At 46.6% G+C, this 27,439-nt stretch overlaps 1 protein-coding gene and 1 long non-coding RNA gene across 2 annotated transcripts in view; one reads left to right on the forward strand and one right to left on the reverse strand.

The window, feature by feature from the left end:
* Positions 1–4,000: 4,000 nt before the first annotated feature.
* On the reverse strand, positions 4,001–6,454 carry LOC126513463 (uncharacterized). Its single transcript, XR_007595351.1, has 4 exons — positions 6,342–6,454; positions 5,750–5,942; positions 5,492–5,569; positions 4,001–4,686 (listed from the first exon to the last, which is right to left on the reverse strand). It is a non-coding gene; the product is annotated as an uncharacterized lncRNA (long non-coding RNA).
* A 2,479-nt stretch (positions 6,455–8,933) lies between these two features.
* LOC126513515 (WD repeat-containing protein on Y chromosome-like) overlaps positions 8,934–27,439 on the forward strand; it is a 121,328-nt gene continuing 102,822 nt past the window's right edge. The window contains exons 1-5 of the mRNA XM_050161960.1: positions 8,934–9,179; positions 13,454–13,694; positions 23,443–23,496; positions 23,869–23,952; positions 26,778–26,843. Of these exons, the coding sequence (XP_050017917.1) occupies positions 9,118–9,179; positions 13,454–13,694; positions 23,443–23,496; positions 23,869–23,952; positions 26,778–26,843 (507 nt within the window). The 5' untranslated portion in view covers positions 8,934–9,117. The remainder of the gene's footprint in view (positions 9,180–13,453; positions 13,695–23,442; positions 23,497–23,868; positions 23,953–26,777; positions 26,844–27,439) is intronic.

The raw sequence follows: 27,439 nt of genomic DNA on the forward strand, positions 1-27,439 counted from the left end.
ATTTAACAAAATAAAACACCATAAGATAAAGCTAAAACTAGCACATCGAAGGTGGACCAGAAGAACCTACAGAAGGACAGAGCCCACGCGAAGGTGGACCAGAAGAACCTACAGAAGAACAGAGCCCACGCGAAGGCACAGGAGTCAGAGACCCGCTTGGTCTCTTACTCGGAAATCCCATAAAGACACTAAATGGAAGCCACAACACACATGCAGAGGACCTGGTGGAGACCCATGCAGGCTCCAGGCATGTGATTTCAGTCTCCGTGAGTTCTTATGAGCTTTGCTCACGTTGGCCTAGAAGGCCTTGCTCACCTGGTGTCCTCCATCCCTTCTGGTTCTTACACTCTTTCTGCCTCCTCTACCTTGGGATTCCCTGAACTCTGAGCAGAAGGCTCCTATGGAGGCATGGAGACATCCTGTTTAAAAATGAGTGTGCCAATGTCTCTCACTCTGTGCAATGCCTGCCTGTGAGTCCCTCTACACCAGTTCCCATCTGCTGCAGGAGGAGGCTTCTCAGATGATGGTTGATCTATGAGTCTAGCAGACTATCATCAGGAGCCAATCTATCACCACACTTCCTTTTTTTTTTTTTCTTTTTGAGACAAATATTGTTTGGTTTTGCCCTAGTCTCTGGGCTATCTAATCTCAGGTCCTTGGTCACCCAAGCAGTGTTGGATGTGGACTCCATCTTGTGAACAAGTCTTAAGTCTGATTAGTTGTTGATTGGTTACTCCCACAAGCTCTGTGCCATTGCACTAGCATAATCTTTCCAATGGGACACCATTGTAGATAAAGGGTTTGTGGCTGGGTTGGTATCTACAAGTGGTATTGTCTCTTTCGATAGCAGGCAGAATACCTTCCTGTAACAAAGACACTGGAAGGTAGGGCTGAGGGCTCTATGTAGCCACTAGTTCAACACTTCCATGCTCAATGAGTTGTGTTGTCTTCCGCAATGGGACCTGTAATGAATCAGCCATACAACATGGCTGACATTTCCGGGTTCCAGGGCCATGCATGTGAGGATAAGCTCTCAGGCAGAAGTGCCTAATGGCCCCGGGAATCTTAAATGACCCTGGTAACCCACGTGCAGCATGGTTGCATCATTTACGTATGATGCAGCTGCATGAGCCCTTGTGCGTATGTATGCGTGAGCTATCATCTGCCTATGAGGTAACTATGCTATCCCCTGTGTGCAAGCGCTAGGCAGCCCTTAAAGGATGGAGGCGCCATCTTCAGCCCCCACCCTCCCTCTCTCTGCACACCGACCTTCACCAGGCCTGTTTACCGCCCCCTGCCCGCCAATAAACTCCTAAGCGGGTTTGTTGTGTGTTCCATGTTCTCATGCCAGGTAATTTCAGGACCTCTCTGAAATTAGAGCAACCTATAGTCTTTTGTTTGTTTTTTTTTTGGGGGGGGGAGGTTAATGATTCATTTAACTTTATTTTTTATGTGCATTAATGTGAAGGTGTCAGAACTCGTGGAACTGCATTTTCAGACAGTTGTGAGCTGCCATGTGGGTGCTGGGAATTGAACCCAGGTCCTCTGGAAGAGCAGTCAGTGCTCTTAACCACAGAGCCATCTCTCCTATATAGTCTTAATAGCTTTGGGCTTTGGTTGTTTGGGGATTCCCATGGGATCCCTTTGGACAATAACTCAATTACTAGCCCAGTACTGGAAACTTCATTTGGTGACAGGAGTTGGCAAGTGGGGCCTCTGTTACCCCCATTATTTGGCAATTTCCTTTAGCGTACATATATATATGAAGGTTCTACTATGTCAGGTTTCCATACTAACCCCCAAATGCCCTTTGATTTTTATTGTCTCTCCCCATATTCCCTCCTTTCCTCCCTCCCACATACCCTCCCTCTTACCTTGATCAATTCCAGAACCCACCACATCTATCCATAAATATTCTATTTCCCTTTCCTAATGAGATCTACCTGTTACCTCTAGTCCCTTACTCTATACATACCCTCTGAGATATTGTATTCTGTGGGTTGTAGTTTGGTTATCATTGACTTAAGAGCAAATATCCACTTATAAGCAAGTACAGATCATATTTGTCTTTCTGGGTCTGGGACACCTCATTTAGAATGGCTCTTTTTCTAATTCTATCCATTTGTCTGGGAATTTCATGATGTCCCTTTAAAAAAAAAACAGTTGAATAATACTCTTTTGCATAAATGTATGTTTTCTCTATCCATCCTTCTGTTGACGGACATCTAGGTTGTTTCCAAGTTTTGAGTAATTCCAGCAATGAGCATGATTGAGCGCGTGTCTTGGGAGGATGAAGCATCCTTTGCAATTCAGAGGTTTAGACCTCTGTGCCACGGCAGGAAGCCTGGCAGCAGGCAGACAGGCATGGACCTGGAGAAGAAGCTGGGAGTTCTCCATCTGGATCAGCAGGCAGCAGGAAGAGAGTGAGCCACTGGACTTGAACAACTGGAACCTGAAAGCCCACCCCCAGTGACATGCTTCTTCCAACAAAGCCCCACCCACTCCACCAAGGCCACACCTCCTACTAGTGGCCTTTTGAGCCAATGGGGGCCATTTTTATTTAAATTTCTGCAGATCCCAATATTCTAAGGCGGGAAAAGAAGCCAGTTTTGGGGTAAAGCCCACAGTCATTCTTTTGCTGGGTTCTTTGTAGAGTCTATGGTTTGTCTCCTAGGTCAGCTAACAAGCATCTTCTTTCTCCCCATGGATGTCTGCCATATATCCCTAGTTCTGCTTGCCCTGGGAAGGGAATTCAGCTTTCTGAATGACTCAAAATGACAGCTGTGGACTTGACACTTGCCCTGTGTTCTGTTGTTCCTGAAAGTATGGAAGTGACATCATCCCCAGCTCTCGAGATATCCAAGTAGGAACAGCGACAGGCGTGATAGAGGACTTTAGGCCTTTTCTTTTACATTTTCAACACAGTCTGGAATGGAAACGGCCCTTGGGTGTCCCTCTGAGATTTCTGTAGGTTCCTGAAGCCGAACTGCAGGTGACCCTGTGGCAGCACAGCCTCCTTTGTTTGTTTCCTTGGTTGATGGGAAGAATCTGTTATTCAATAATTCATCATGAAAGGATTTTTATTCTTTTTCAGTTTTTATTTAACTTTTATTGCAGATACATAAGTGTGCAAGCCCATAAGATATATAACATTTCTCTGAAAGTGTATGGAACCTACATGAGGAAACTTCCTGAGACTCACTTGGTTCACAAAGCTGGCCTTGAGGAACTGCTAGGCCACTGGCATCTCCAGCAGGAAGAGAAGAGGTCACAGGAGCCAGGGTTTCCTGAATTGACCTCCGTATTTCAACACATTTCCAAGGATAGTCATTGCATGGCTGCTGCATGGCTGTGCACAGAATTCAAAGTGAAAACATTGAAAACGCATTTGAACAGAGTACGTATCTAGAAAGGTCAGAGGATTTATGATGGAAAGCAGGGTAAACCTCAGCATCTCCCTCATAAACACAAAAATGTGTTGAAAGTCATTCAGAACTGTGCTACAGGTGCAAGGTGAGACGAGGCTAATGACACAAAAACAGTCTAGAAAAAGACATAAATTATATATATTAATAAATTATATGCATGTGAGAGCTTGATATTTAATAAAGGTGCCAATAAAAAGCTGCATAGAAACTGGCTTATTGAATACATTACCACAAAAGCTAACCTTTTCAGGGAAAAGATGTACTTATTATATATTACTCATCAATAAAAACAAATGCCAGATAGATGAATAATAATATATAATAAATATACTTATTCTTTATGTTGACATAGTATAAATTTTCCCTAGCAAATGTCTTATTAATTATTTGGGAATTTCATACAATGCACCCCATCACACTCACTTCCCATTCCTCCCAAATCCAACCTCCCACCCTTGCACTCCCCAACCCTCCCACCCCCAAAAAAATAGAAAAGGAAAACCCAACAAGTCCAGGATGCATTGCATGTTTAAACTCCCAGTGTTCAGCCCCTTAAAAAAAACAGTGTGCCCCACACATGCACTGGTGAGAAGCCATCAACCGTGAAGAGCTATCCTTCAGTATCTTCATCACAATTGTAGGACTTCATATCTGGACTATTTATTTTCAGGAGATGCGGGGTGGGAGAGGTTGTCGCCTTTAATGTCTCTCATTCTCAGTTATGAGTCTGCAGTCGTCAATACCACTGCCAAAGAAGCTTCCTTGTCCATAGCAGCTGATAGCAGCATGGATCATGGACATGAATGTGGTTCCTCGTGGCAGCAGGAACCACAGACACCAACATGGCTTCCAGCAGCATCTCAAACCACAGAAGTCTTTGGAGGGCCTTAATCCAGAAAATGAACTATTCTTTATCTTGGATATCGAGTCAAGGTAATCCTATGGTTGGGCAGCATGTCAGGGGGCAGAACCTGAGCAAACTCCAGAGTGCAGGACACCACGCCTCCCTGGGTACCAGCCACCCGGCTGGCTCGACCAGCATGACCATTGTATTTGCAGCCTTGGGGCAGTGCCGCAGTCCCCTGCTCTTGGTCAGGGCCTACAGGGGGGCAGCAGTAAGGACCAGGTCTACTCAGCAACAACAAGCACCTTTGTCTCGGCAGGCAGCCGTGCTCCCGTACCTGTTGGCACCAAGTGTCTAGTTCTATTCCTTTCAGTCCTCGCCACTCCATTCTGCCTCTTCTTTGTTCAATTGTCACTTTTTTTTAAAGAAAGGAAAAATGATTCAGCTTCTCGAAATTTCTTTTTTGTTGGCTTGTTTTTTTTTTTTTAAGTCTGTGGCTAAGGAAGTCTTTTCTAACTAAGCATGTAAAATTCAAAAACTTAGAGAGACTGTTAAATCTGTCTTTCTAAGACATAAAACCTTCACTATGGTCAAAACAAATTTAAAACAGTGTTTAGTCTCAAAAAATTCTCTGTCATATAAATATTTAAGAGACAAAGGGACAATGAGCTATTTACATCATCTATAGCAAAGTCCAGTGGACAATTTTTAAATACTTCTTCTAAATAAGAATTAATTTAAATCATCGCCAAGAAAACTCAGGCAAGGATTTGCCATATTGGCAGAGATGAAACGAACAGTATTGGGGAGGGGACTTCATGATGGTTGGAGTTTGTCTCCTAGGGTATTAACCACGTACCATGAGCTAAATGGCTTTAAGCAAAGTTTTAAAAAAATGTAGTCTTGTAATACTGGGTACTAGAGGTAAAAATCAAGGTGTTAGCCAGGCGGTGGTGGCGCACACCTTTAATCCCAGCACTCAGGAGGCAGAGGCAGACAGATCTCTGTGAGTTCAAGGCCAGCCTGGTCTACAAGAGCTAGTTCCAGGACAGGAACCAAAAGCTACGGAGAAACCCTGCCTCGAAAATCAAAAAAAAAAAAAAAAAAAATCAATCAAGGTGTTATCTGGGTGTTTTAGTTAGGGTTTCTCTTGCTGTAAAGAGACACCAAGACCACAGCAACTCTTATAAAGGAAACCATTTAATTGGGGCTGACTTACAGCTCAGAGGTTCAGTCCCTGCTCTTCATGGCGGTGTGCAGACAAACATGGTGCCGGAGGAGAGTTCTATGTCTTGATCTGCAGGCAGCAGAAGCAACTGTGTGTAGCTTGAGTATATGAGACCTCAAAACCCACCCCCACAGTGACACACTTCCTCCGACAAGGCCACACCTACTCCAACAAGGCCACACCATCTAATAGTGTCCCTCGCTCTGGACTAAGCAAAGCATGCAAACCCGTGAGTCTATAGGGCCGTACCTATTTAAGCCGCCACACCTGGCGATGTCCTTCCCAAGCCTGTCAGGCACCATCCCTGCTGCTTCCGGCTTCTGGTGATCTCAGATTCGTCACTCAGACCTCAACTCCAGCATTACAGGTACACCGGTGTGTCTGCGTCTTCCCGCAGCCATCTTTCTTTGTGTCAGTCCGTATCATTTCCTCCCATGCTCAACTGTTGAAGACAGTCCTTCTATGATGCTACTTTGTTTAATTTCTTGTTAACGAGCTCCTCATATCGATGGTAATTTTACATTTAAAGTTTACCATCTGCATTTATCAAATAGACAGGTGAGATGTAAGAAAGTGTCAGAAAGCTTTCTGTCCATCAAGCAAGGGCCTGTAGTGTGGCAGTTTAAATGAGAATGGTCCTCGTAGGCTAAGACATTTGAGGGATAGGTCCCCAGTTAGTGGCACTGTTTGGGGGAGGTGTAGGAGGTGGCCTTGCTGGAGGAAGTATGCCACGTGGGATGGGCTTTGAGAATTCAAATCTGGCCTTTTCCAGCCTCCTCCCCACCTCCACTGCCCTCTGTCCTCTGTCTGTGTATGTGGCTGTTCCAGCTGCTATGCCTACCTGCTGCTAGCCTTCTGGAACCGAAGGTCAGAAGAAACTCTCTCTTCTGTAAGCTGCCATGGTTGTGGCATTTGGATCGCAGCCACAGGGGAGGAACTGATGGAGGCAGTGACCTCAGAATGGAAAGTCACGCGCACGTTTCCGTTGGCACTGGCTTAGAAACAGTCCCGCTACCTTGCTAAGTGAAGGAGTAAGCTAGAAAATCTCAATCCAAAACGCTAGTAGACAACTTCAAAGCGGTCCTGGTTACTATGGGGATGGGGGAAGCAGACTCACCACCACTGTTAGCTAATTTGTCAAACGTTGCTTATAAATGGGATCTCGCCATTTTCTAACCTACTTTCTTGTTGCTCGGCCGTCTGGCAGTCTGCTCAAGATAACACTTTTATAAGCTCACGCTAAGGAGCTCTTTAAATAGGAGAGATATAAAACTAGTTTATTTGGCACTGCTAATCGAAGCACTATTACAGAAACACACACGCACGCACACACGCGCACACACAGAGTCAGTAAAGCTCATGCTCCTCTTCCTACCTGGAATGGAATGGACTTTGGACAGGAGAACATTCCTCTGAGGCACAGGGGAAACACAGCTAACCCAAAACAGAAGTCACCAAAGCAAACCTGACCTTAACATCAGCGCTCTATACTGGGTAAGAACGCATGGATCGCACCTAAGATTTAAAAAAGAACAGAAGGATTGTAAGAGCCAGAGGGCTGGGACCACGGCAGCTACGGTGGCTTCTAGACCTGACAGGAAAACTATACCTATGAAATCTCAAAATTATGGTTGCCTAAAACAATACCTGCATAATGGCAACACCAGTTGACATTGCAGTGTGGGTAGAGTGGGGAGAATCTCACGAGGACCCGCCTCTACGTGAAGACCTACAGGCGTTCAACAGCTGAGGGAGAATGTGTGCCCTCCAGGGCTGAGCTCACTGATAGGTTCTCCAACCTCAAATGATCAGTCCTAAACACATGTACATATGACCAACACTGAACAGAAGTGTGCTGTGTGTGTACGCGTGAGTGTGTGTGAAACAATAAGAGGTCATGAATTTGAGAGAGAGTGGATATGGGGAGGGCTGGAAATGATGTAACTACAGCACTCAGGCATGAAACTCAAGATCTTAAAAATTTTAAATAAAAACGTTTAGTGCATCCCTACCCTTTCTATAGAAGTTTATGGGAGGCCAGAGGTGACAGGTGTGGGAACAAGTCAAAGGAGCCCAGTCAGGGCAGAGCTCAGCCAGCCCATTCCCAAACAGAAAGGATCATACCACAGGGACCACTGAAGCTGAAGTGAGCCACGCCCCCTCTGGGCTTCTTTCTTCCTCTGGAGTGAGAGCAGCAACACTTCGGGATTACTGTAAGGATTTTGTAGATGAAGTCTTTGGAAGCTGTTGGCAAACTGGAAAACATCGCTCGCTTGTTGGCTCGCTCGCTCCCTGCCTTGCTTGTTCATTTATTCAACTATGTCGTACACGCATAATCCTAGGTTCTGGGGACTCATTATGAAAAGATAAATTTATGTTCATGGCTCTTATGCTACGAAGGGGGAAATGATAACTAAATAAGAACTGTATGTTACAGCAAAGGAAGAACAGAAAACACACACATGTCTAAGATACATACACAGTGTGCCATGAACTAAATAAGAACTGTATGTTACAGCAAAGGAAGAACAGAAAAACACACACATGTCTAAGATACATGCATAGTGTGCCATGAACTCTCAATGCAGTGAGGAACCCTGGAATGAGAAAAAAAAAAACATCAAATGGGCTAAAGGGACAACTGTTGCCTTGGAAGGGGGTTAAGGGTGCGAGGAAATAGCATTGAGTTTGTCACTGGTGGCTGTGACTGAGGAGGGGAACTCTTGCTCTTGAGGGGGGGGAGTCTCCTGGCTGGGAAATGAGCGCAGAGTTCTGCCTGCCCTACTGGAGAGAGAAGGGGGGGGGCAGAGAGGACGGAGGGGCCAGACAAGACGGAGGTGCCTCTGGGGCCATAGTAAGGTAAAGTCTTTGAATTTTTCTTCCAATGAGATGAGAAGTGTGGCTGGGTTTGAGAGGATTGCCATCATATCTGACTCAGTCACGTCTGTTCTATCTGGAAGAGAAGTAGACAGACAGCAAGAGTCATTGGAGGCTGTGTCAAAGTCCACACAAGGCGAGGAGGCTGTGCCAGCCCAGGAGGACTGGGGGTGTGGATGGGTCTGCAGTAGAGGTAAAGCCAACAGGACGTAATGGGGGGCTGGCTGTCTATAGTGGGAGAAAGAAGGCTTCGGGTGATTGTGGAGTTTCTATCCCAAGCCGCCTCAAGACTGAGGTTTGATACAGGAGATGGGGAAGTTGGGGGAGAGGAGGGCTGATAAGTAGGGTCCAGTCTTGGGCAGCAAGATGGTACCTTGTGTGTCACGCTCATGTTGAGCACACTTTGACTAAGGTGCCGACGTGTGCCCGAGCTGTTCCCTCTCTCATGGTCCTCCTGTCCCACAGTGTCACGTGGCTATCGCTTTCTGACACCTGTGAAGGGATTACCGGGGAGGAGTGGAAGAAGGAGGGACCTACAGCCTGCAGGTCCTTCCGTTACAGATCCTGGCACAGACTTGGCACCGGAGCCTCTGTCCTGGGCAGCCTTCATCAATGTGGGCTGCTCCCAGCGAGAAAGCATACCGTTTTCTGTATGCAGCATCCCTCTGGTCATCTAAAACGGTTCCAAGGAGCTGAGTGGACACGATTTCAGTGAAGGGGTTCTGGGAATCCTTGCTACCATGAGCTGGAGACAGAGGTCATGTTCTGCTCTGGGAAGGTTAGAAACTTCCCAGGATAACAGGTAAGGGAGAAGTTACTTCTGTTTGTGTTGGGGGGGGGAGAAAACTCTCATAAAAATGTTCTTAGCTTGGGGTATAGGCCTGGATCTGTTTACTGTAAAAGCAGGCTACATGAGGAAGGTAACTGTTTATGTTGTCAAGGAAGATGGAGAAACGTTGTCTCACTCACCGTGACCAGCTCCCCCTGAGCCTGGAAAGAACAACATGCCCAGAGATGGCTCCAGCTCTGTGTTCTAACTAGCTGTTGCTATGGAAATTTTCCTCATAATCAGACCCTCTGCCTTGATAACTTGATTACACACACACATGCGCACACACACACACACACACACACACACACACACACTTGAACTGGAGTTGATCCTGAAAATAAGAGAGCTTTTGATTAATGCTGAATTAAAGCTCTTTCCGAAGCATTAATTGGATAAAGAGAGGGCCATCCAGAGCAGTGGAGGACTGTCCTGAACCCTTCACAATCTCAGCAGCCGTGACCTCAGAAGCCGCTTGCTCAAGGGACTAGTGGTCACCGTGAATTCTTTTCCTTCTGAGCACTTTCTGGGTCAGTTTTCAATCTTCTCCTGACCACAGAATTCTAATTTTTTTCTCTCATGCCCTTCCATGAGTCTCTTCCACATTCGCAGGAAAATAAATTCTAGAATACGCACAAGTCAATCTCCCAGCCCCCTCCTCACTTGCCAAGGGTTGACGAAATGCTTGTCAAAAGTGTGCAGGCACCTGGTTGCGCATGCCCACAATTCTAACACTCCAGGGGCAGAAGCAAGAGGATCTGGAGGCTGAGGCCAGTTTGACCTATTCAAGATCCTGCTTTCAAAATAAAATAAAAACCCGACCTGCGTCTGAGGTGACACGCTCTCTCTGTGGAAGAAAAAGGTGTGTTCTTTCTGACTGTTGCAACTATAATATTAAGTTGGTGATAAGACCACCACCAGTGTGCCTGAGGCAGCAAACAATTGCTGTTTCCCCAAATAAGATGAAATGATCCATTGAATTATGGCCTAAACATCCCTTAATCTTGTGGAACCACAAGAACCAGCTTCGGACTCACCACACCTAAATGTTAGAAAACTACTTATTTCCCAGCATCAACCCTGGGGGATGGAGCTTTCCCAGCTGCAAGGTGGAAGAAGGGCATCTCCCCCTGAAGTCAGTGTAGAGGGAATTTCTCCTTTATGTCTCAGACACAACAATCTTGTCCAAAAAGCGACTCTGTAGGCATCTACTCAAACATAAGTGGTCAAAGTCAGGTCGTGCGGTCATGTCTGAAATGAGACACTGAGAAGTGGGAAAGATGGAGGACAGAAAAAGCACAAGGGTAGGACGGTAGCATTCTGTAGAAATGGTCATTCTGAGATGGATAGAGGCAGTGTTTACAGTTCTGAGGGGGATAAATTCATTTATTCTCGCCACTCAAGCATATCCCTACTCATCTCTGGGTGAACTTCCCTAAGCACAGAAGTGAGTTGAGACTTTTTTTAAAGATATATTTATTAATTATGTATATGGCATTCTGCTTGCATGTGTCCCTGCAGGCCAGAAGAGACAACAGATCTTATTACAGATGGTTGGGAGCCACCATGTGGTTGCTGGGATTTGAACTCAGAACCTCTAGAAGAGCAGTCAGTGCTCTTAACCTCTGAGCCATCTCTCCAGCCCCAGAGTTGAGACTCTTGCAGGTTTCTCTCAGTCACTGGCCTTCACAATGCTCCAGCAGTGATAACTGTGTCTCGGGGTACAGTACACAGTCAACACCCAGTGTGACTTGAAATTCTAATAATGCATGAAATTTAGTTCACAGCAGTGTGAGGCTCAACAATGGTGCTGGCTCAACAAAGATCACCCCGTGGCCTCACCTCCTCAAGGTCTAAAAGATAACGCCAAAAGTGTGCATAAGGCCAAGCCAAGCCTTATACCCCCAACCGGGAGCAGAGAACAAGGGTCAGACTTGCTTCTTTCCACAGGGCTCTCTGAAGAACTCACCTGTGAACTACCTCACGCCTCTGAGGACCAAATGTGCCACAACACTTCCCATCACTGCCACCTGCAAATGGGACTTTTGATCACAGTGGGCATTTATGGGCAAACCATAATCAAACTGCATCACTGAAGACCGTGGTATTAAAGACAGTTGGAGGGCAATTTTAGACAGCCACGGCTTCTTAAGAAGCATCCACAAAACCTTGGTTGCATTCGGCACTGGGCATGTATCTGCAGCTTGGCTGGAGTAACTGACTGGGAAACTCTCCAAGCTGAGGGCTGGTGGCTGGATTTGGTGGGGATAGTGGCTGTCCACCATGTGTTCATTTGCATTCCCATTGATGGGCACAGAGGTTCCCCAGGCAGGCTCTTCTCATGGGGACAACAGAAGCCTAGCAGGACAACTCTCCAAGCCTTTAAAAGTCTCATCTCAGAACTGGCTCTCTGCCATTTCGTCAAATTAGTCAAAGCAAGCTACAAAACCAAGGCCATGGCCAAGGACAATGCAAGATGGCTTTCATGGGAGGATGCGCAGAGTCCCTGGGAGGGGGCACAGAAGGAGAGGAATTGGAGAAGTGGTACCCCAATCTGCCCAGGGATATTCAGCGTGTTACAGACAACAGAAGGAAAACGCCCAGCAAGTGCAGAGCCAGGGTGCCCAGGGCAGACCCGTAGTTCTCGCTCTCCACAGCTGCCTCTCATCGTAGCTCATCCTACACCCTGCAGTCTGTTTAGAATAGGCTGCCCCAGCGCTGGCTCCTTCCCACTCCCTTCCACTTTGTTATTTGTTCAGCGATGCCGGACGGCTCTCCAGGAGGGTCCTCTGGATGTTGATTTATCTACTGTGGTTGTTATGGGAAACATTTCATTTCGCATCTGCTGTTGCAATTTGCTGTCTCTCAACTAAAAATGGCGAGGTGGGGAAGACGGAAATTCATACTCCGCTGGCTGTAAAGGATAACGATTAATTTATTCCAAGCGATACACAAATCAGACTATCGTCTTTCAGACAGAATCAATAATACCATTTTAAGCCCACACACGTTTACAAACGCTAGCACTCCAGTGCAGCTGGGTTGCCATGGGCAACCAGGGCATGCCAGCTCATGATCTGAAGCAGGCTGCTGTCTCCCAGCCTTGCAAGCACATTTGGCAGACAGAATTCTAGGGAGCCCAGGGCGCCCGTGTTGGCTCTGATCTGACTACCGTACAAACGCACCCCTGTGATGGTTTGGATTAGCTCTTGTCTGAATTGCTTAGCGCTCTTTAAGCTCCTTCTCGCGCCAGCTTTCTTTGATATACTTTCTGTGTCTCTGCGGACTGGGCATGCGCAGAGAGTAGACGAAGGAGCTGTCGGGGGTCAGCGGGTGATGAGAACAGGTAGAGAAGGAATGGCATAGTTGCTCAGTGTAGCCTGAGACAGAGCTCAGCTCGGTGGGCTGGTGGCTAACTGGAATGCGGGGCCAGAGGAGACCATGGTACGGCGAAGCCTCTCCATGGAATAATTGATCTGCTGACTCCTAAAACAAGGAGAAATGGGATTACAAGCTCCTTTTGCCTTGTTGGGCAACCAAAGAGGAAAGTTTCTCTCTGGTCTGTTAATCAGAAGATCCATCAAGCAAGATTTTTGCCCTGTAGTTTTAGCAGGGGACTAGAGGATGCCACCCTAGTGGCAAATACCTGAAGGTCTCCGAGCTTCAGAAGAGAAGTCTACAAGCCATCAATGTCTCTGTTTCTGTGTGATGCAAACCCTCTCTGGGTGAACCAGCCACTCCAGGCCCCATTAGGGATTCCGTGACACTGTGGCAAAATGAACTGTAATTAGGATTATTGTTTAAACATCCCATCATTTATATCTAATTACCATGTACTACAATAAAAATTATCGTGAAATACATGTCAGATTCACGTTGTTGTTGACTTTATTTAATTACAATCCTTTACTTGCACAGGTTTTGCCTGGACGCATCCTTGCTTCCTTGCTATTTTCTGTTTAGAACAGAAACCACCTATGAACACCTGAGTATTAGGATCAACCCTTCCTCCTGCTCTTCTTCCCTTTCTTTCCACAGTGAGAAGGGCTAAATTTATGCTTCCTCTCTTGATCCCTTAAGATAGAGACTCTGCCCTCACAGCCCTAAAAGCCTTTTCTGAATTTGAGAGTCCTAGCTAAAGCTATGGCTATCTAGGCTGCTCGGAGCGATGCACACACATTCCAGGTCAGGTGAGTCTCAGTCCTTCAGAGTCCTCCAAAGGAACTATGTCTTTCTGGTGTCTGCAGCATCCTGATACCAGCAGCCATCCTGAGGGAGCCTGTGATGCCTCGAGCTCAGACATCTCCCACAAGGCCTCAGCCTTCAAGGGAGTCCGGCCTTCAGAGCGTGGAGCCCCCTGCCTGGCTGCTGCGGGCCTGCCTCACTGGAGAAAGGATGCGTAGCCACTCAGTCAGCACTCAGGAGCCTACACTCAGGAAGACACCTCTGCACCATGCAGACCTGACCCAGAGTCTGAGGGCTGAAAAGGTAAGAAAGCAGCCAGTGGACTGCACGCTCATCCCCAGGGCAATCTCTAGCAGAGCTAGGGGCTGGGGCCACTAAGCATATCAGGAATTCACCCATTGCCAGCGACACAGTGAAAACCAGGGGCCATAATCAGATCCCTCTGCATCCGCTTGGTGCCTACCCCTTGGCTATTAGAACACCTCTAGGTGCCCCCCAGGGCCTGGCTAGCCTCTATGCCTCTTTTCTCTCTCTTTCACATGCCCAGTCTTAGGGCTTCTATTCCTGTGAAGAGACACCATGACCACAGCAACTCTTATAAAGGAAAACACTAAATTGGGACTGGCTTACAGTTTCAGAGGTTCAGTCCATGTAGGACAAGACAGTGTGCAGGCAGACATGGTACTGGAGAAGGAGCTGAGAATTCTACATCTTGATCCTCAGGCAGCAGAAGCAACTGTGTTGCACTGGGTGGAGCTTGAGTATATAAGACCTCAAAGCCCTCCTCCACAGTGACACACTTCCTCCGACAAGGTCATATCTCCTAATAGTGATACTTCCTATGGGCCAAGCATTCAAACATATGAGTCTATGGAGGCCGTACCTATTCATACGACTACCCCCGCTCACAATTTTCCAAGGACCAGCTCTATTCCTTTCTTTCCAAGGCCCAGCTCCATTCTTTTCTTTCTTAGATCCTTGGATAAATTATAGCCATGCTGATACTATCTGTGTTTAAATAAATTCCAGTGACCCAAGTCCCAAACACTTATAGAGAGGGCACATGAGCTTAGCCCTGGAGGAAACCACACTTAACAGACTTTATCCCAGAACTTGACCTGGCTAGTAGGGCTTTGCCTCAAAGGTGGTTTTAGGTGGCATCAGGGTGAGGTTTTAAGAAATAAACATGGGTTTTGGTTTAATGGTACAGCACTTGTCTAGCAAACACAAGGTCTTGGGTTTGGTCCTGAGCAAAGACAAAAGGGATAAAAGAGAGGTAGGGGTATTTTTGGTCAAGGTTTATGTCCTTGTGGTTTTTGTTGTTGTTAACTTGACACAAGCTAGAGTCATCTGGGAAGAAGGAACTTCAGTTGGGAAGATGCCTCCATTAGATTGACCGTAGGCAAACCTGTGGAACATTTTCTTAATGAATTTATGATTGATATGGGAGGGTCCAGTCCACTGTGGGTGGTGCCACCCTTAGGCAGGTGGTCTTCGGTTATATAAGAAGTCAGACTGAGTAAGCCATGGAAAGCAGGCCAGTAACCAGTGTTCCTCTGTGGCTCTTGCCTCAGTTTCTGCCCCTCGGTTGCTTTCTTGAGCTCCTGCCCTGACTCTGCTCAAAGAATGTGGTTGAGAGATGTGAGCCAAAGAAACCCTCTCCTCCCCGAGTTGTGTTTGGTTCTGGTGCTCATCACAGCAGCAGAATGCAAACCGAGCCTGTCCGCTGGGATGATAGTAAGTACATCACATCCGGGTCTCATGATTGCTCTGGTTTAGAATGACTCCAAGAAGGATAGTGTTTTTCATACTATCTTCAACCGAGACCATTTAAAGATAAACATTTGGGAAACAACTCAGAAACACCAAGATCTGTGCAAATGAGGGACTCCAGCCAGTTTTTAGGAAGCAAGAAGTCATGTATTTGAAAATCATGTACATGCTCCCAAAGAGGAGAAAATGACCAAGAGACCCAGAGAAAGCTTCGTAGGGAAGCAACATTGGAGATGGGGCTTGAGGGATGTGTAGGAGTTTATTATAACCGTGTGAAACCGAGGAAGGAGCACATTTGACTATGGCCCACAGCATCTGAGGAGCAGAAGCAGGGCCTGTGCTGCATGGTAAGGTTGGGAAGGACAGGAGATAAACACTGGGGTTGGTTCTTTCTGTCATCGTCATAATGGATAATGCATCAAGAGGAGCTTTGTTGTGTGCAGGGGTCATCAAACTGTGGGTAAGATCAGCGGGTCAGGAAATTGATTGAGTGGGTTATGGTGGCCATCAAAACTAACTCCATGTAGTAGGCAGCACCTGAGTGTGTCTTCCAGCGTAAGCACGGGCAGTGCATCATGGGACGTCGGCTCTCTACATGAGTGCTGAGCCAGAGTGTGAAATGCACACGGCAAAACCACCTGCGACCGACTGCCTCACGCTGAGACTCCCAGCTGTGGGGGCCTCCTGGGAATCTGTGGTTCCCTTTCCAGCTGGCTCACATAGCTGTGGTTTCAGTCTCCTCTCTCTAAACAGCTTCACTGTGGCGTGATTTACGTGTAGTACAATAGTACAATAAACTGCACACGTCTAGCACACACAATTGATGAATCTGATCATAAACTGAGGCTTGTGAAACTGTCCCCACAGTCAGGGTAACAGATATCCCTCAACCCTAAAAGTCCCTAGTGACCCTTCTGTGTACGAATTAGGAGCATTCCCTGACCACGGGTCTCACTTCACTTGTTTGTTTGTTTGTTTGTTTTTGAGAAAAGCTTTCACATAGCTCTGGCTGTCCCCAAATTCCTCACATAGCCCAGCATGACCTTGAGTTTCTGATTCTTCTGTCTCCACATTCTTTGTGCAAGATTATGGGTATGTTCTACCACACCCCTTTTATGAGATTCTGGGGATCGAACCCAGGGCCCCATGCATGGGAGGGGACATTCTACCAACTGAGCTAACCACAGCTAGAGGCCCACCCTATTAGGTAAATTTTTAGGTGCACAGTCCAGTATGGTTCTGGCCACTATACCATGCCTCATAGCAGATCCCTAAAACTAGCTCATCTTTTGGGATGGCGGCTTCATGGACGGTCCTTTAAAAAGCTAAGATGAGAAACACCATAAGATCCAGCGATTCCCACCCCAGGAGAATTAGAGGATGTTTCTAAAGAGAAAGATGGATCCCCTCGAAAACAGAACCTTTTGAGCATAACTGAAAGATGGAGATGGCATAGCTTGGGTTTTGTCTGAGGTCTGTACCTCCCTGGGAAGTATTGCTTAGGACCACACTGGGTCTGGTTGTTTTTTTCCCATGTCAGAAATATGATAGGATCAGAAACTCTCAGGGTGGGGGTGTGGGAGCGGGCACATAGTCAAGAGTGCAGAGGACTGTTGGATGATGTCATTGCCAAACAAGAGAGACAGCCTAAAAATGGTGTGGATTTAAATTCACTGTGGGAAAACAAGCACGCAGGAGCTATTTTAATTTTATGTTGGAACAGACAAGAGCCAGAGTTGTTCGTGGGGCAGAATGTTGGCTTTGGATGTAGGAAAAGAAGACATTGTCAGACTCCTGTCTTCACTGACAGATGGCAGCAAAGAGCCCAGGAAGAAAGTAGGCAGGAGGACCTGGCCCCGGGTTTGTGACTAGGATCTGCCCGCGTGTGAACTGGCCCCCACTTATGACTAGGAACACCAGATTCCTTTCATCTCTGCGGAGCCCAAACTTGCTCACACCACCCTAGGCCGGCTTCTTCATATTGTACTTCATCCTTCCCCTCTTCTTGTTCCCAAGACATTTCTAGACGGTTCGCTCTCAGTCCGTTGAAGACACTACTACTGTTGTCTGGGAAGGCTGAGTAGCTAAACAGCTACAAGGGTGGTGGCAACTGGAATATCTGTTACAGCCAGCGGGGAGATCCATTAAGGTGGGGGCCGTTCTTGATGCCATTGAAGCACTCACAGCATGGAATCCCACTGCCCCAGCCTGCTTGTGTTACTATAACAAAACGTCTGCCATATATAAAGAGGTTTGTTTGGCTTGTGGTTCTTGTGGCACCAGAAGCCCTCCCCTCCCTGTGTCTGGAGAGGACCAAGAGGGTTGTATTCTACTGTGGCAGGGAAGAAGCAGCAGGCAGCAGGCAGCAAGCAGAAGATATGATTCCTCCCTATCTAGAGCCAATCAGATCCTGTGAGCACTCCTCTCCCTCCTTACTCTCCGCCAGGCCCCGCCTCTTAAAGGTCTCACAGCCAAACACAGCCACACTGGGGACCTCTGATGTAAAGACCACATCCAGACCACAGTGTCCTCTTCTGCAGTTTGATTGGTGACGTGATTGGTGACACATGGGGCTAGATGTTTTTTAATATTTATTTGTTTATTTATTTATTTATTATGTATACAATATTCTGTCTGCGTGTATGCCTACAGGCCAGAAGAGGGCACCAGACCTCATTACAGATGGTTGTAAACCACGAGGTGGTTGCTGGGAATTGAACTCAGGACCTTTGGAAGACGAGGCAATGCTCTTAACCACTGAGCCATCTCTCCAGCCCCTAGACTTTTAAAGGTAGAAAGAATCAAGTTGAATTTCCTTCCCTTGGAGATAAAACAAAAACCAGAAGTGTGAGATCTTGTCAGTTCATCCATCCAGAAGCGTGCGATCTTGTAGTTTGCTCAGGTGGTTTTTGGGCACCTATGCACAGCAGACCCCATCCCTGATATGTGAGGTTCCTGACCTCCTTCTGGGCCTCACTCAGACAGTCTTACAGACTCTGGACGTTCCTGTTTCTGGGGGTGGGTCTGTCAGGGTCGGGGGGGCAGCCAGCCAGCCACCATCATGGCCAGCACTACCGAAGATTCACTCATTAGTTGCAGCCAGGAATAATGACTCCTAAACTGTCCCTGAAGGAGACGTCAAAGTGGTACCTCTGAAGTCCTGAAAGGGGACGGTCAGATCCCGGAGGTGGGGGAGGTGGATGAGGCAAATGCGGGATGCCTGTAGCTGTAAGCTTGTCTCACACATTAGTTACGTGCCCGCTGTGCCCATTATTTACAGTTGAGAACTCCATGGTAACAAAGACTTACAGAGCATCCTGTGGCTTCCAAACTGCAGGTTCTGGCCTAGCACTGGACTACGACATTAGTTTAGTAGATGAAGGACCCCAATTTAGGAGGAAAACACAATTAAATGGGAGCAAAATAACACAGTGCCTTACACATATTTAAGATAAACACATTTCACAAATGTATGTGTGTGTACATGCATACATACCCCTGGTGGGAGTGATATTCCAGCTCTGGGATGCAATCCAGTATTGGCATGCATCAATAGTGTATCAGCTATCTATTGCCTAGGGTAATGCTGTGTAACAACCACAAAATCCCAAGGGCTCAAGGAGCTCTGATTTCTCACCGGAGTCGGTGACGCCAGAATCGGTCAGAGAGCTCTGTTCACTGTGGTTGGCTGGCTCACATATTTGGGAAAGAGCAAAACTACTAGCTGATCAAAGATGAATGTGGCAGGGGAGGCTGGGGCAATCTGACCTGCTGTGTGTGTGACATGTGCTGGAGGCCACATGCGTTAGTAATTGCTACCATCAAGTAAAACGCACACGAAACAGCGATGGTTACACAGCAGCAGAAGGAATCCCTGAGCCTGTGTGAATTATTTTAACATTGAAGTCACTTCACTGATCTTCTGACACCTAATAGATCTAAAAAAAAAAAAAAATGATGATTTTGGCTTAATGTTTTTGAGTGATTTGTTTGTTTCTGTGTAGCCCAGACTGGTCTTGAACACCTCCTGACCCTCCAGTCTCAGCCTTCCTAAAGCAAGACAGTATTTTATTTTTATTTTTTAGATTTTTTTTCAAAAATATTTTATTTTATGTGTAAGAATGTTTGTCAGCATTCGTGTATGTGTACCACGTATGTGCCTACTGGATCCCCTAGAACGGTGCTCCAAATGTGTGTGACCTACGATGTGGGTTCTGAAAATCAAACCCAGGTCCTCTGTAAGAACAAGGACTTTTAACCACTGAGCCACCTCTCCGGGCCCCAAGACAGTCTTTTTAAAGGTTTCCTATCCTTGTGATTTGGGGAGGCCTCCATACAATCCCCCAGACCACTCGTTTCCCTTACTCATGTGGCGAGCTCTCTTCTTTAAAAAGTGGTCTCACAAAAAAAAAAAAAAAAAAAGTGTTCTCACAACTCTGCCAGCTTCCTATTGCTGTGACAGCGCCCAGGGCAAATGGCTCCCGAGGAGGGAAGGTTTACCGCAACTCAGTCCCGTGTCCGAAGTTCCAGTCCACGGGAAACGCGCCTTGCCTGTTGCTTTGGGTCTGTGGCCTCACAGTCCACTGAGGAGGAGGCATGTAGCAAAGAAGTCCCAGTCACCTCATGGCTGCTAGGAGGCAAAGACCAGATTCTCAACATTCCTTTCAAGACAACACTCCCAAGGTCTTAACTTCCGCCCACTAAACCCCGCCCCTTAGATGCCACCACCATCCCAAGAGTGCCGTGGGCTTCGGATCAAGACTCTGATCCTTGGGCCTTTGGGAACTACTTCAGATTCAGTTTATAGGAATAATCATAACTGCATGAAGCTCGTTCCCTTCGGGACCCGTCTCCTTGCCCTTCTGGAGTCCTCTCTGACTCTTAGGACTTCCAGGTCATGTCTACGTTCTGAAACTGTAGGGACAGCCACTCATGACACAGGCTGGCCTGCTTGCCTTTCTCCCATCCATCCATCCATCCATCCATCCATCCATCCATCCATCCATCCATCCATCATCCATCCACCATCCATCCACCCGTCGTCCCTCCTCCCACTTCTATAATACTTCATTTTCAAAAGGGAAGCTATCCTGAGACAGAGGCAGGGAGCAGAAAGGCCCAGTAGGAAGAAATAGGTTTTCAAAGGGATACTTTATTCAATTAATTAGTCAATTCCCCTGTCGTAGAAGAGAAATTATCTGTAAACCACACTGACAGAGGAGACTCTTACTGCAAGGAACAAAATGACGCTTGGTTGTTAACAATAGAAGAGCTCATTTGCAATGTAAACGAGCAACCAGCAGGCAAATGAACCCTTCTGGGAAAACCACTCTCATCTAAACCTGCTTGCCTTGGGGAGACTGCCGAGTCAGGGCTCCTAGAACTCCCTCTAATAGAGCCTCCAAGGGAAGGATGCAGGTAGTTTTCTACGAAATTGCATTTGAATGGAGCAAATGCGTTGCTTGGCAGTGGCTGGTGCCTTTAAAAGTCCAATCCATGATTGTAGACTGACTTATTTACGATTATCACTGTAGAGCCGCAATCGTTTGGATATAAAATAGTCAGGCATTTCCCCCTGTTTTTTTATTTGTAGGAAAACACGTCATTCAAGTATCTTAGTGATCGAATGTGACTCGCTGGTGGTGGCAGTTAGGAAGTTCCAGGCCCTGCCAAACACAGGAGCACCCAGAAGGGACATATGTTTCCTCTGCTTCGTGTTCCAAATTTGCCTTAAAAACATGCAATTACAGGAAAGCCTGATTTATATTCTCAAGGAACAGCACAATAATGACCCTGTTTTGTTGCAGTGTTTTTTCAAAAACGTATGTTTATTGCTGTCTTTTTTTCCCCCAAAAGAACTTGGCTAACGATTACTAGGCTTTCACTTTCCTCCTTCACAGATGAAAATTTGATGAGGTCTCCGAGAGCTAAAGATGGTTTCTTTAAGGGCAATGGGAATCTGGTTAACACGAGCTGACAAGGACGAACAAACCTCCTCTAGTCACCTTCACTCAGTCCCTTCTTTGCACGGGAGGTGGAGGAAGCAGACAGGAAGGTTTGCGTGCTGCACATAGTCAGGAAACAAAGAGACAGAAACACCAGGAGGGCACCGTGCACGCACACCCTGCCCGACACCCAAACGACTGCCAGTGTATCCTCCTTGGGTGCTTGAGGTGGCCATGGTAGGCTGTCTTTGCCAGGGCTGACTCTGAGGAGTAGCGGGAAAGGGTCACATCTTATTCATAAATAAAAATTACCATAGAGTTCTTGATAAATTATACAGTCACATTGACTTGCATATCCTGCCCGCTGTCACTGTTATTAATTAAGGTGTTCACTCCTCTCTCTCAGAGTTTTTCTAACACATCCATAGAGCACATAGAAGTTTGTGTCTTTCCTGACCAGGGAGCCCTCTCCCGGGAGGCAGGGCCATAGTTTGTTGCTATTGTTAATTGCTCTTTTCTTCCGGAATGGAGATCCAGGAAGGTGAAAGACCAATTCTCTACTTATGTTATGACAATGTAAAATTTAAGGAACTTAAATAAAGGCAGAGCAAAAGTTTCTCTGGGCGTTTGAAAGATGGAAGTGTGTGTTAGAATAACACATGGGCACTCTGGGCTTTCCTTCTGAAACAGGGGCTATTCGTGTTGTTGAGTCTGGCTTTGAACTCTTGGGCTTAAGTGATCCTCCTGCCTCACCCCAGTTGAATAGCTGGGATTATAGGCGTGCACCAACATGCCCAATCATTTCAATGTGTGTGTGTGTGTGTGTGTAAATATGTGTATGTATGTATATATGTATATGTGTACACACATATGTTTAAACCTGTAGTTACCTGGTCCTCCCAAGGCTTCACCTCCCTGTGAAAACTCAGCTTGTGTATTTCATTTGTGTGACCCGTGAGTCTGGAAAAGTCACAACAGTTTTTGTTGATGGATACTGGGCAAAAAAATTTGGTTGAAGAAAACGCCGAATTAGCTCCCTAGAAATGTCTTTTCTGCGATCACAGAAACAGCCCCTCAGATTGTCGGGATCTTCTTCTGTGTGTTTTTAAATGCTGTCCAGATCCTCCCTCCTACTGGTTGGTCTCTGCTCCTGGGTTTGTATTTTGCTGGAAGACCCCTACAGGGATATCTTCAGAGAGTTGGGTTTCTGATTTTGCTCCTCCATGAAAATGAATTTAAAAATAGCCATGGACCATTCAAGATAGAATTTGAAAGATATTTGTATTTTGATAGTGACTTACCCAATAGCTTTGGGGTCAGTCTGAATTATTTGGGGGGGGGCGTTACTTTGGAGGCAGGCACACATGTATTTCAGATGATCCTGTTGGGGGAAAGCCATTTTCTCTGTCCATCTATCATAAAATACACTGCAATTTAACTCATTCCTACCCACTGCCTTTCATTCTAAGCCAGAAGTTTGGGGGTCTGTATTATTCTTTTAAAGCGGGTATGTGTGTAGAAACAAACACAGGACAGACAAAACACGCACGAAAGGAGAAGACACAGACACGCGGCTCCCATGTGGGTGCGCTTTAATGGGGGAGGAGCACAATAAGGGACAGGTGTGCAAGACACACAAGGGTGAAGGGCAAGAGAGAGGGAGACCTCGTGGAAGCTCGCTTTTTAACGAGAAAGCAAGGGTGTCTGGGAGAAATGTCCTGCACTTGCGTGCGCCTATGCGCACAGGTGTCTCTAATCCAGGAGGAATCTGGGAGCTGTAGTTTCCAAAAGGAACAACAGTCTGTACTGATAAAAAGACAAAATTTGGTATAGCAGATAAGAGACCGGGAGTGAGAAATGTATGCTGGTGATCTGTGTGCTGAGCTGAGGGAGGCGGACCAAGAGAGAACCTGCTCTTTCCCGCCAAAATGTTTAGCCCAGGAAAAGATGGCGGAACTGTTCTCCCCAGAACAACTTCCCCTAGTCCTGAAAGCCGGAATGTGCAGGGATCCTGGGTCATCGTGTGGTCACTGAACAGGTCCTTAGAACCAAGGCAAAGTGTTCTCCTTCTCTCCTTTCCCCTTCCAGTTCAGCTTCTGATCTTTCTTCTTTTATTTCCTATGCTCATCCTCTCTCACATCCTGTCTTTTCCTGTCCCAGCCCAGACCACCCAACCTGATGCCAGAATCTGGGGCTGGGCCCTGAACAGAACCAGCAGCTCGGCTCTGCCACTGCTTTCTGGGAAAAGAAATTACCAGTGACCAGAAATTCCATTTAGTGGGTGCTATTTTTGGCATTCTTGGTTGTAATTCGTTTTCTTTTCTTTTGATGAGATTGAGCATCAAGTGACCTTGGAAGAGCTACAGCACTTAAATGCCCTCTTTGAGGTAAGCACAAGCCAGGTAAACTTTGAAATGCCTATCTTGATGATTTGATTCTTTTCTTGATATTTGATTTTTCATTACAAAGTACAAACTTTTCAAATTTCTATAAAATAACCACGAAGGATAACTTTTTGATTGTCACTTCTTAATGGAACTTAAAAACAAATTGCTTTGATTTTTCCCATTTAATTTGCTTTTATTTTGCTGAACTTTTAACTGATTAACACAACACAGAAATCCTATGGGAAATCAGCAGTGTTTAGGTGAGTCTAATTAGACCTTCAATTCTTTGGACTTTAGCTCCCAGACTCAACAAAACATGGCGCCTGTGAGTTCTCAGCTGACGGTTTATCTTTCTTTCTCTTTCACTTGTAGGAACATGGGAAGAGAGGAAGCCATCTGCTGGGTATGGAGACGTTCAAACGCATAATGAGGCAGTGTATGAGGTCGCACAGACAAGTAAGTGGGCCTTAAAGATATCAGCTCATAGAGAGTGCAGTTAATGCTGTAGCCACACAAGCCAGTTAGATCCCAGCACCTCTGTAGATGGCTCGCCTCTCTACTGAGACACCTGCTGGGTTTACTGGACAGCTTCTGTAGTGGGTAGCAGTGGGCTGTGTTCCCGCCGGACTCCCAGGCACCTGGCTAGCTTATGCCCCGAAATAATTACACGGAAACTGTATTCTTTTAAACACTGCCTGGCCCATTAGTTCTAGCTTCTTATTGGCTAATTTTCATAACTTGTTTAACCCATTTCTAATAATCTGTGTAGCACCACGAGGTGGCTTACCAGGAAAGATCTTAATCTGCATCCAATTCGGAGAGGAGAGCTATGGCGACTGCCTGACTCAACTTCTTTCTCCCAGCATTCTGTTCTGTCTTCTCCGCCTACCTAATTTTCTGTCCTATTAAAGGGCCAAGGCAGTCTCTTTATTTAATCAATGAAATTAACACAAAACAGAAGACTCTCCCCTATCAAGCTTCTTGGGAAAGGCTTTTAAACAACTTAGTCGACTAGAGCAATGAGACAATTAGAGACTTTTCTTAGGAGGAAAACAATACTCTTACTAGATTATTGCCTAATTGTATATATGCTTTTATTCCAAAGACAACCACTTATTTCTCTTAAGTCTTCTGCCAACCTCCCTGACAGCTGGAATCAAATGGTTCACTCATTCTCCGTCATCTTGGTTAGCTCAGAATACAAACTGTTTTCTTATTTATTGTTCTTTAAATTTTCTGTTGCATTCTTTGACAATTTCATGCACACATATCACATGTATAACGTATTTTGGTCATTTTTCACACTTTCGTTGTTCCTCCTTTATTCCTACTAAACCCTCTGCATTCCCAACAGCTCTCCTCCTACTTTCATGGCTTTGTGTTGCTGTTGTTTGGTTGTTGTTTTGTGGGCCCTGAATTTAATGAGAACGGCTTCCACGAGCATGGACGGGGCCGTCTTCTGTTTTCTGAAGCATGGGCAGCTCAGTAGAGTCTTTGTGGGCAATGCTTTAGGGACTGGCAGAGGGCGGGGGCAATCCTCAGTTGCTAAAGCAGGAAACATAGGATCAGAGTTTAGCCCCCTTGGCATACATGTACAGAGCCCGGAGCAGTGGCACACACCTCTAACTCCAGCACTGGAGGAGTGGGCTGGGGGTGGGGGCAGGAAGGATAGATGATGAGAGCCTGATGGCCACTCAGTCTAACCAAGTTGGTGAGCTTCAGGCTCAGTGAGAGACAATATCTTGGAAAGTAAGGTGGACAGCAACAGAGGAAGATGCCTGGTGCCCACCTCTGCCCTTTGTATGTGTGGGCACACGTGATCTTGCACACCTGAACATATGTGGTCCCACATAGACCACACATCTAAGATCTTACTCATGACGGAAGTTATCTGTGCTAAAGGACAAGCTGTTTAGGTGCTGTCCACCAAGACTTCATAATAGTCTCTTGTTAGAGAAGAAAATCACCATGAAGTGCTAAGATCTGGGCTGGAGGCATTGAGTGCTGTCACACCCAAATCTATTTCTGGGTCAGGGACTTCAGGGGAGAGACTCGGAATCTCTAAGCCGTTCTTTTCAGGGGTGAAATGGGACGGAGATGCCACTGCTCTGCCACTCCAGGGTCTGATGGAATAAAACGCAGAGACCCTAAGGCCATGGGAGTAGACAGCCAGAAATCAATGACTCTTTGTTAAGTAAGTGATAAAGGGCTTCATGGCTCCTCCATGATGTTCCGGGCCACATTTTACTCGGCATAAATGGCTGTAGATAGTGCAATATCTGTCATGAATTCCCCCTGTGTGAGGCAGCAATATTTCTAAGTACCCCGCCCTCTCATTTTGTGTGTGTGTGTGTGTGTGTGTGTGTGTGTGTGTGTGTGTGTGTGTGCAGTGACCAAGGAAGCCAGCAGATGGTATTGAACCCCTGGAGCTGGAGTTATAGGTGGTTGTGAGCCACTTAAGGTGGCTTCCTGAAACTGAACTTGACTCCTTTGGAAGAGCAGCAAGCTCTCTTAACCACTGAGCCAGCCCTCAAACCCATACCTTAGCTTCAAGCTGAGTGTTGTTCTGCAAGGAGAGACTATTCTGAACTCTTGACAGACAGCTTGTCCTCCATCATGTGTAACTCATGACATGAGGAAAACCTTATGTGTTGGTGCGAGTTTTAGCTGCGATGACAGAAAGTCCCCAGCCAGCAAGGCCCGTGTGGGACGCGGGGCTTTTGCCTCTTTACCTTTCAGCTCAGCCATTTAACCTCTCCCAGAGTTTGACACACCCTTCGGGGCTCATTCTGGGTTTCTCAGTGAGTGGATTAACTTACGAAGGGAGTAGCTCAGTTCCCCTGAGCAGCCCATGGGAGCAGGCCTATTCATCTTGGTAAGAGGAATACCCCAACCCAGCGGACTCACTCCCGCCACACCTCCAGGGTAGCAGGCCGAATCTTGCTGGTCCACATCCTATGACATCACTCACAATACTGCACTGCCCTTGCTTCTGCCACCTCCCCCAGAGCCAGGAGAGGGACACCCCCAGTGGAGCGCCCAGGCTCCACTGTGATCTGGACAAGCTGGTTGTATCCAGGTCATGGTGACTATCAACCTGAATTTTCTGTTTTCTGGTTCATCTCTGATCTCAGGCTTTTATGAGGCCATCCCTCAGGGTGGAAGGGATTATTTAGACATTTATTCCAAAAACCTCATTAAACCTGCATCCGTGGTATTGTCTGAAGTCCGCCACATTGGTACCTAGAGAAGCCTATAAACCCATTTTTTTTTCTCCCAAGAGTATTGGACAAATAGAGCAACTTTTCATGAAAATAGACTACGAGGCAGTGGGGAGCATCCAGTGGGTAAGTAACATTCTGTAAATCCAACTTACATATGTCAATATGCATATGACATATTATTTGGATGCTGGCTTTGTCCCTTTGGCCAATCAAAGAGAAGTGATTGCTTGCCACTTTCACATCTGTCTATGAAGGAGCTTACCTGGGAATCTCAGTAGCTCGGGTATACTCCACATAGGCCACCCTAAACCCAAGAGTCCGAGCCACACCCACCACTTCACCTAATTGCCAAGGGAAAATAGAAAGCGAGAAATCCCTTGGATGCAACGGCTGCTGGTGGCCGATGCTGCAAGCACCTGCAAAGGGTGTTAGAGCCAGGACTGTCACAGAATAAGTCCCCCACCTATATCACACCGTCACCAATGTCCCTCAGTTTCCAGTGTGTGATGATGAAAGGGTAAAGACTTCAGCTTTGACCATTCTTGGTCACTGAGCCCATCAACAGCCTTCCACTGTCTGGGGATACAGCACTCGGGAGGCAGAGGCAGGCGGATCTCTGTGAGTTTGAGACCAGCCTGGTCTACAAGAGCTAGTTCCAGGACAGGCTCCAAAACCACAGAGAAACCCTGTCTCGAAAAACCAAAAAAAAAAAAAAAAAA

The sequence above is a fragment of the Alexandromys fortis genome, unplaced genomic scaffold (genome assembly GCF_014885135.2).
Source record: "Alexandromys fortis isolate MF-2015 unplaced genomic scaffold, M_Fortis_MF-2015_v1.1 scaffold_118, whole genome shotgun sequence".
Classification (NCBI taxonomy): domain Eukaryota; kingdom Metazoa; phylum Chordata; class Mammalia; order Rodentia; family Cricetidae; genus Alexandromys; species Alexandromys fortis.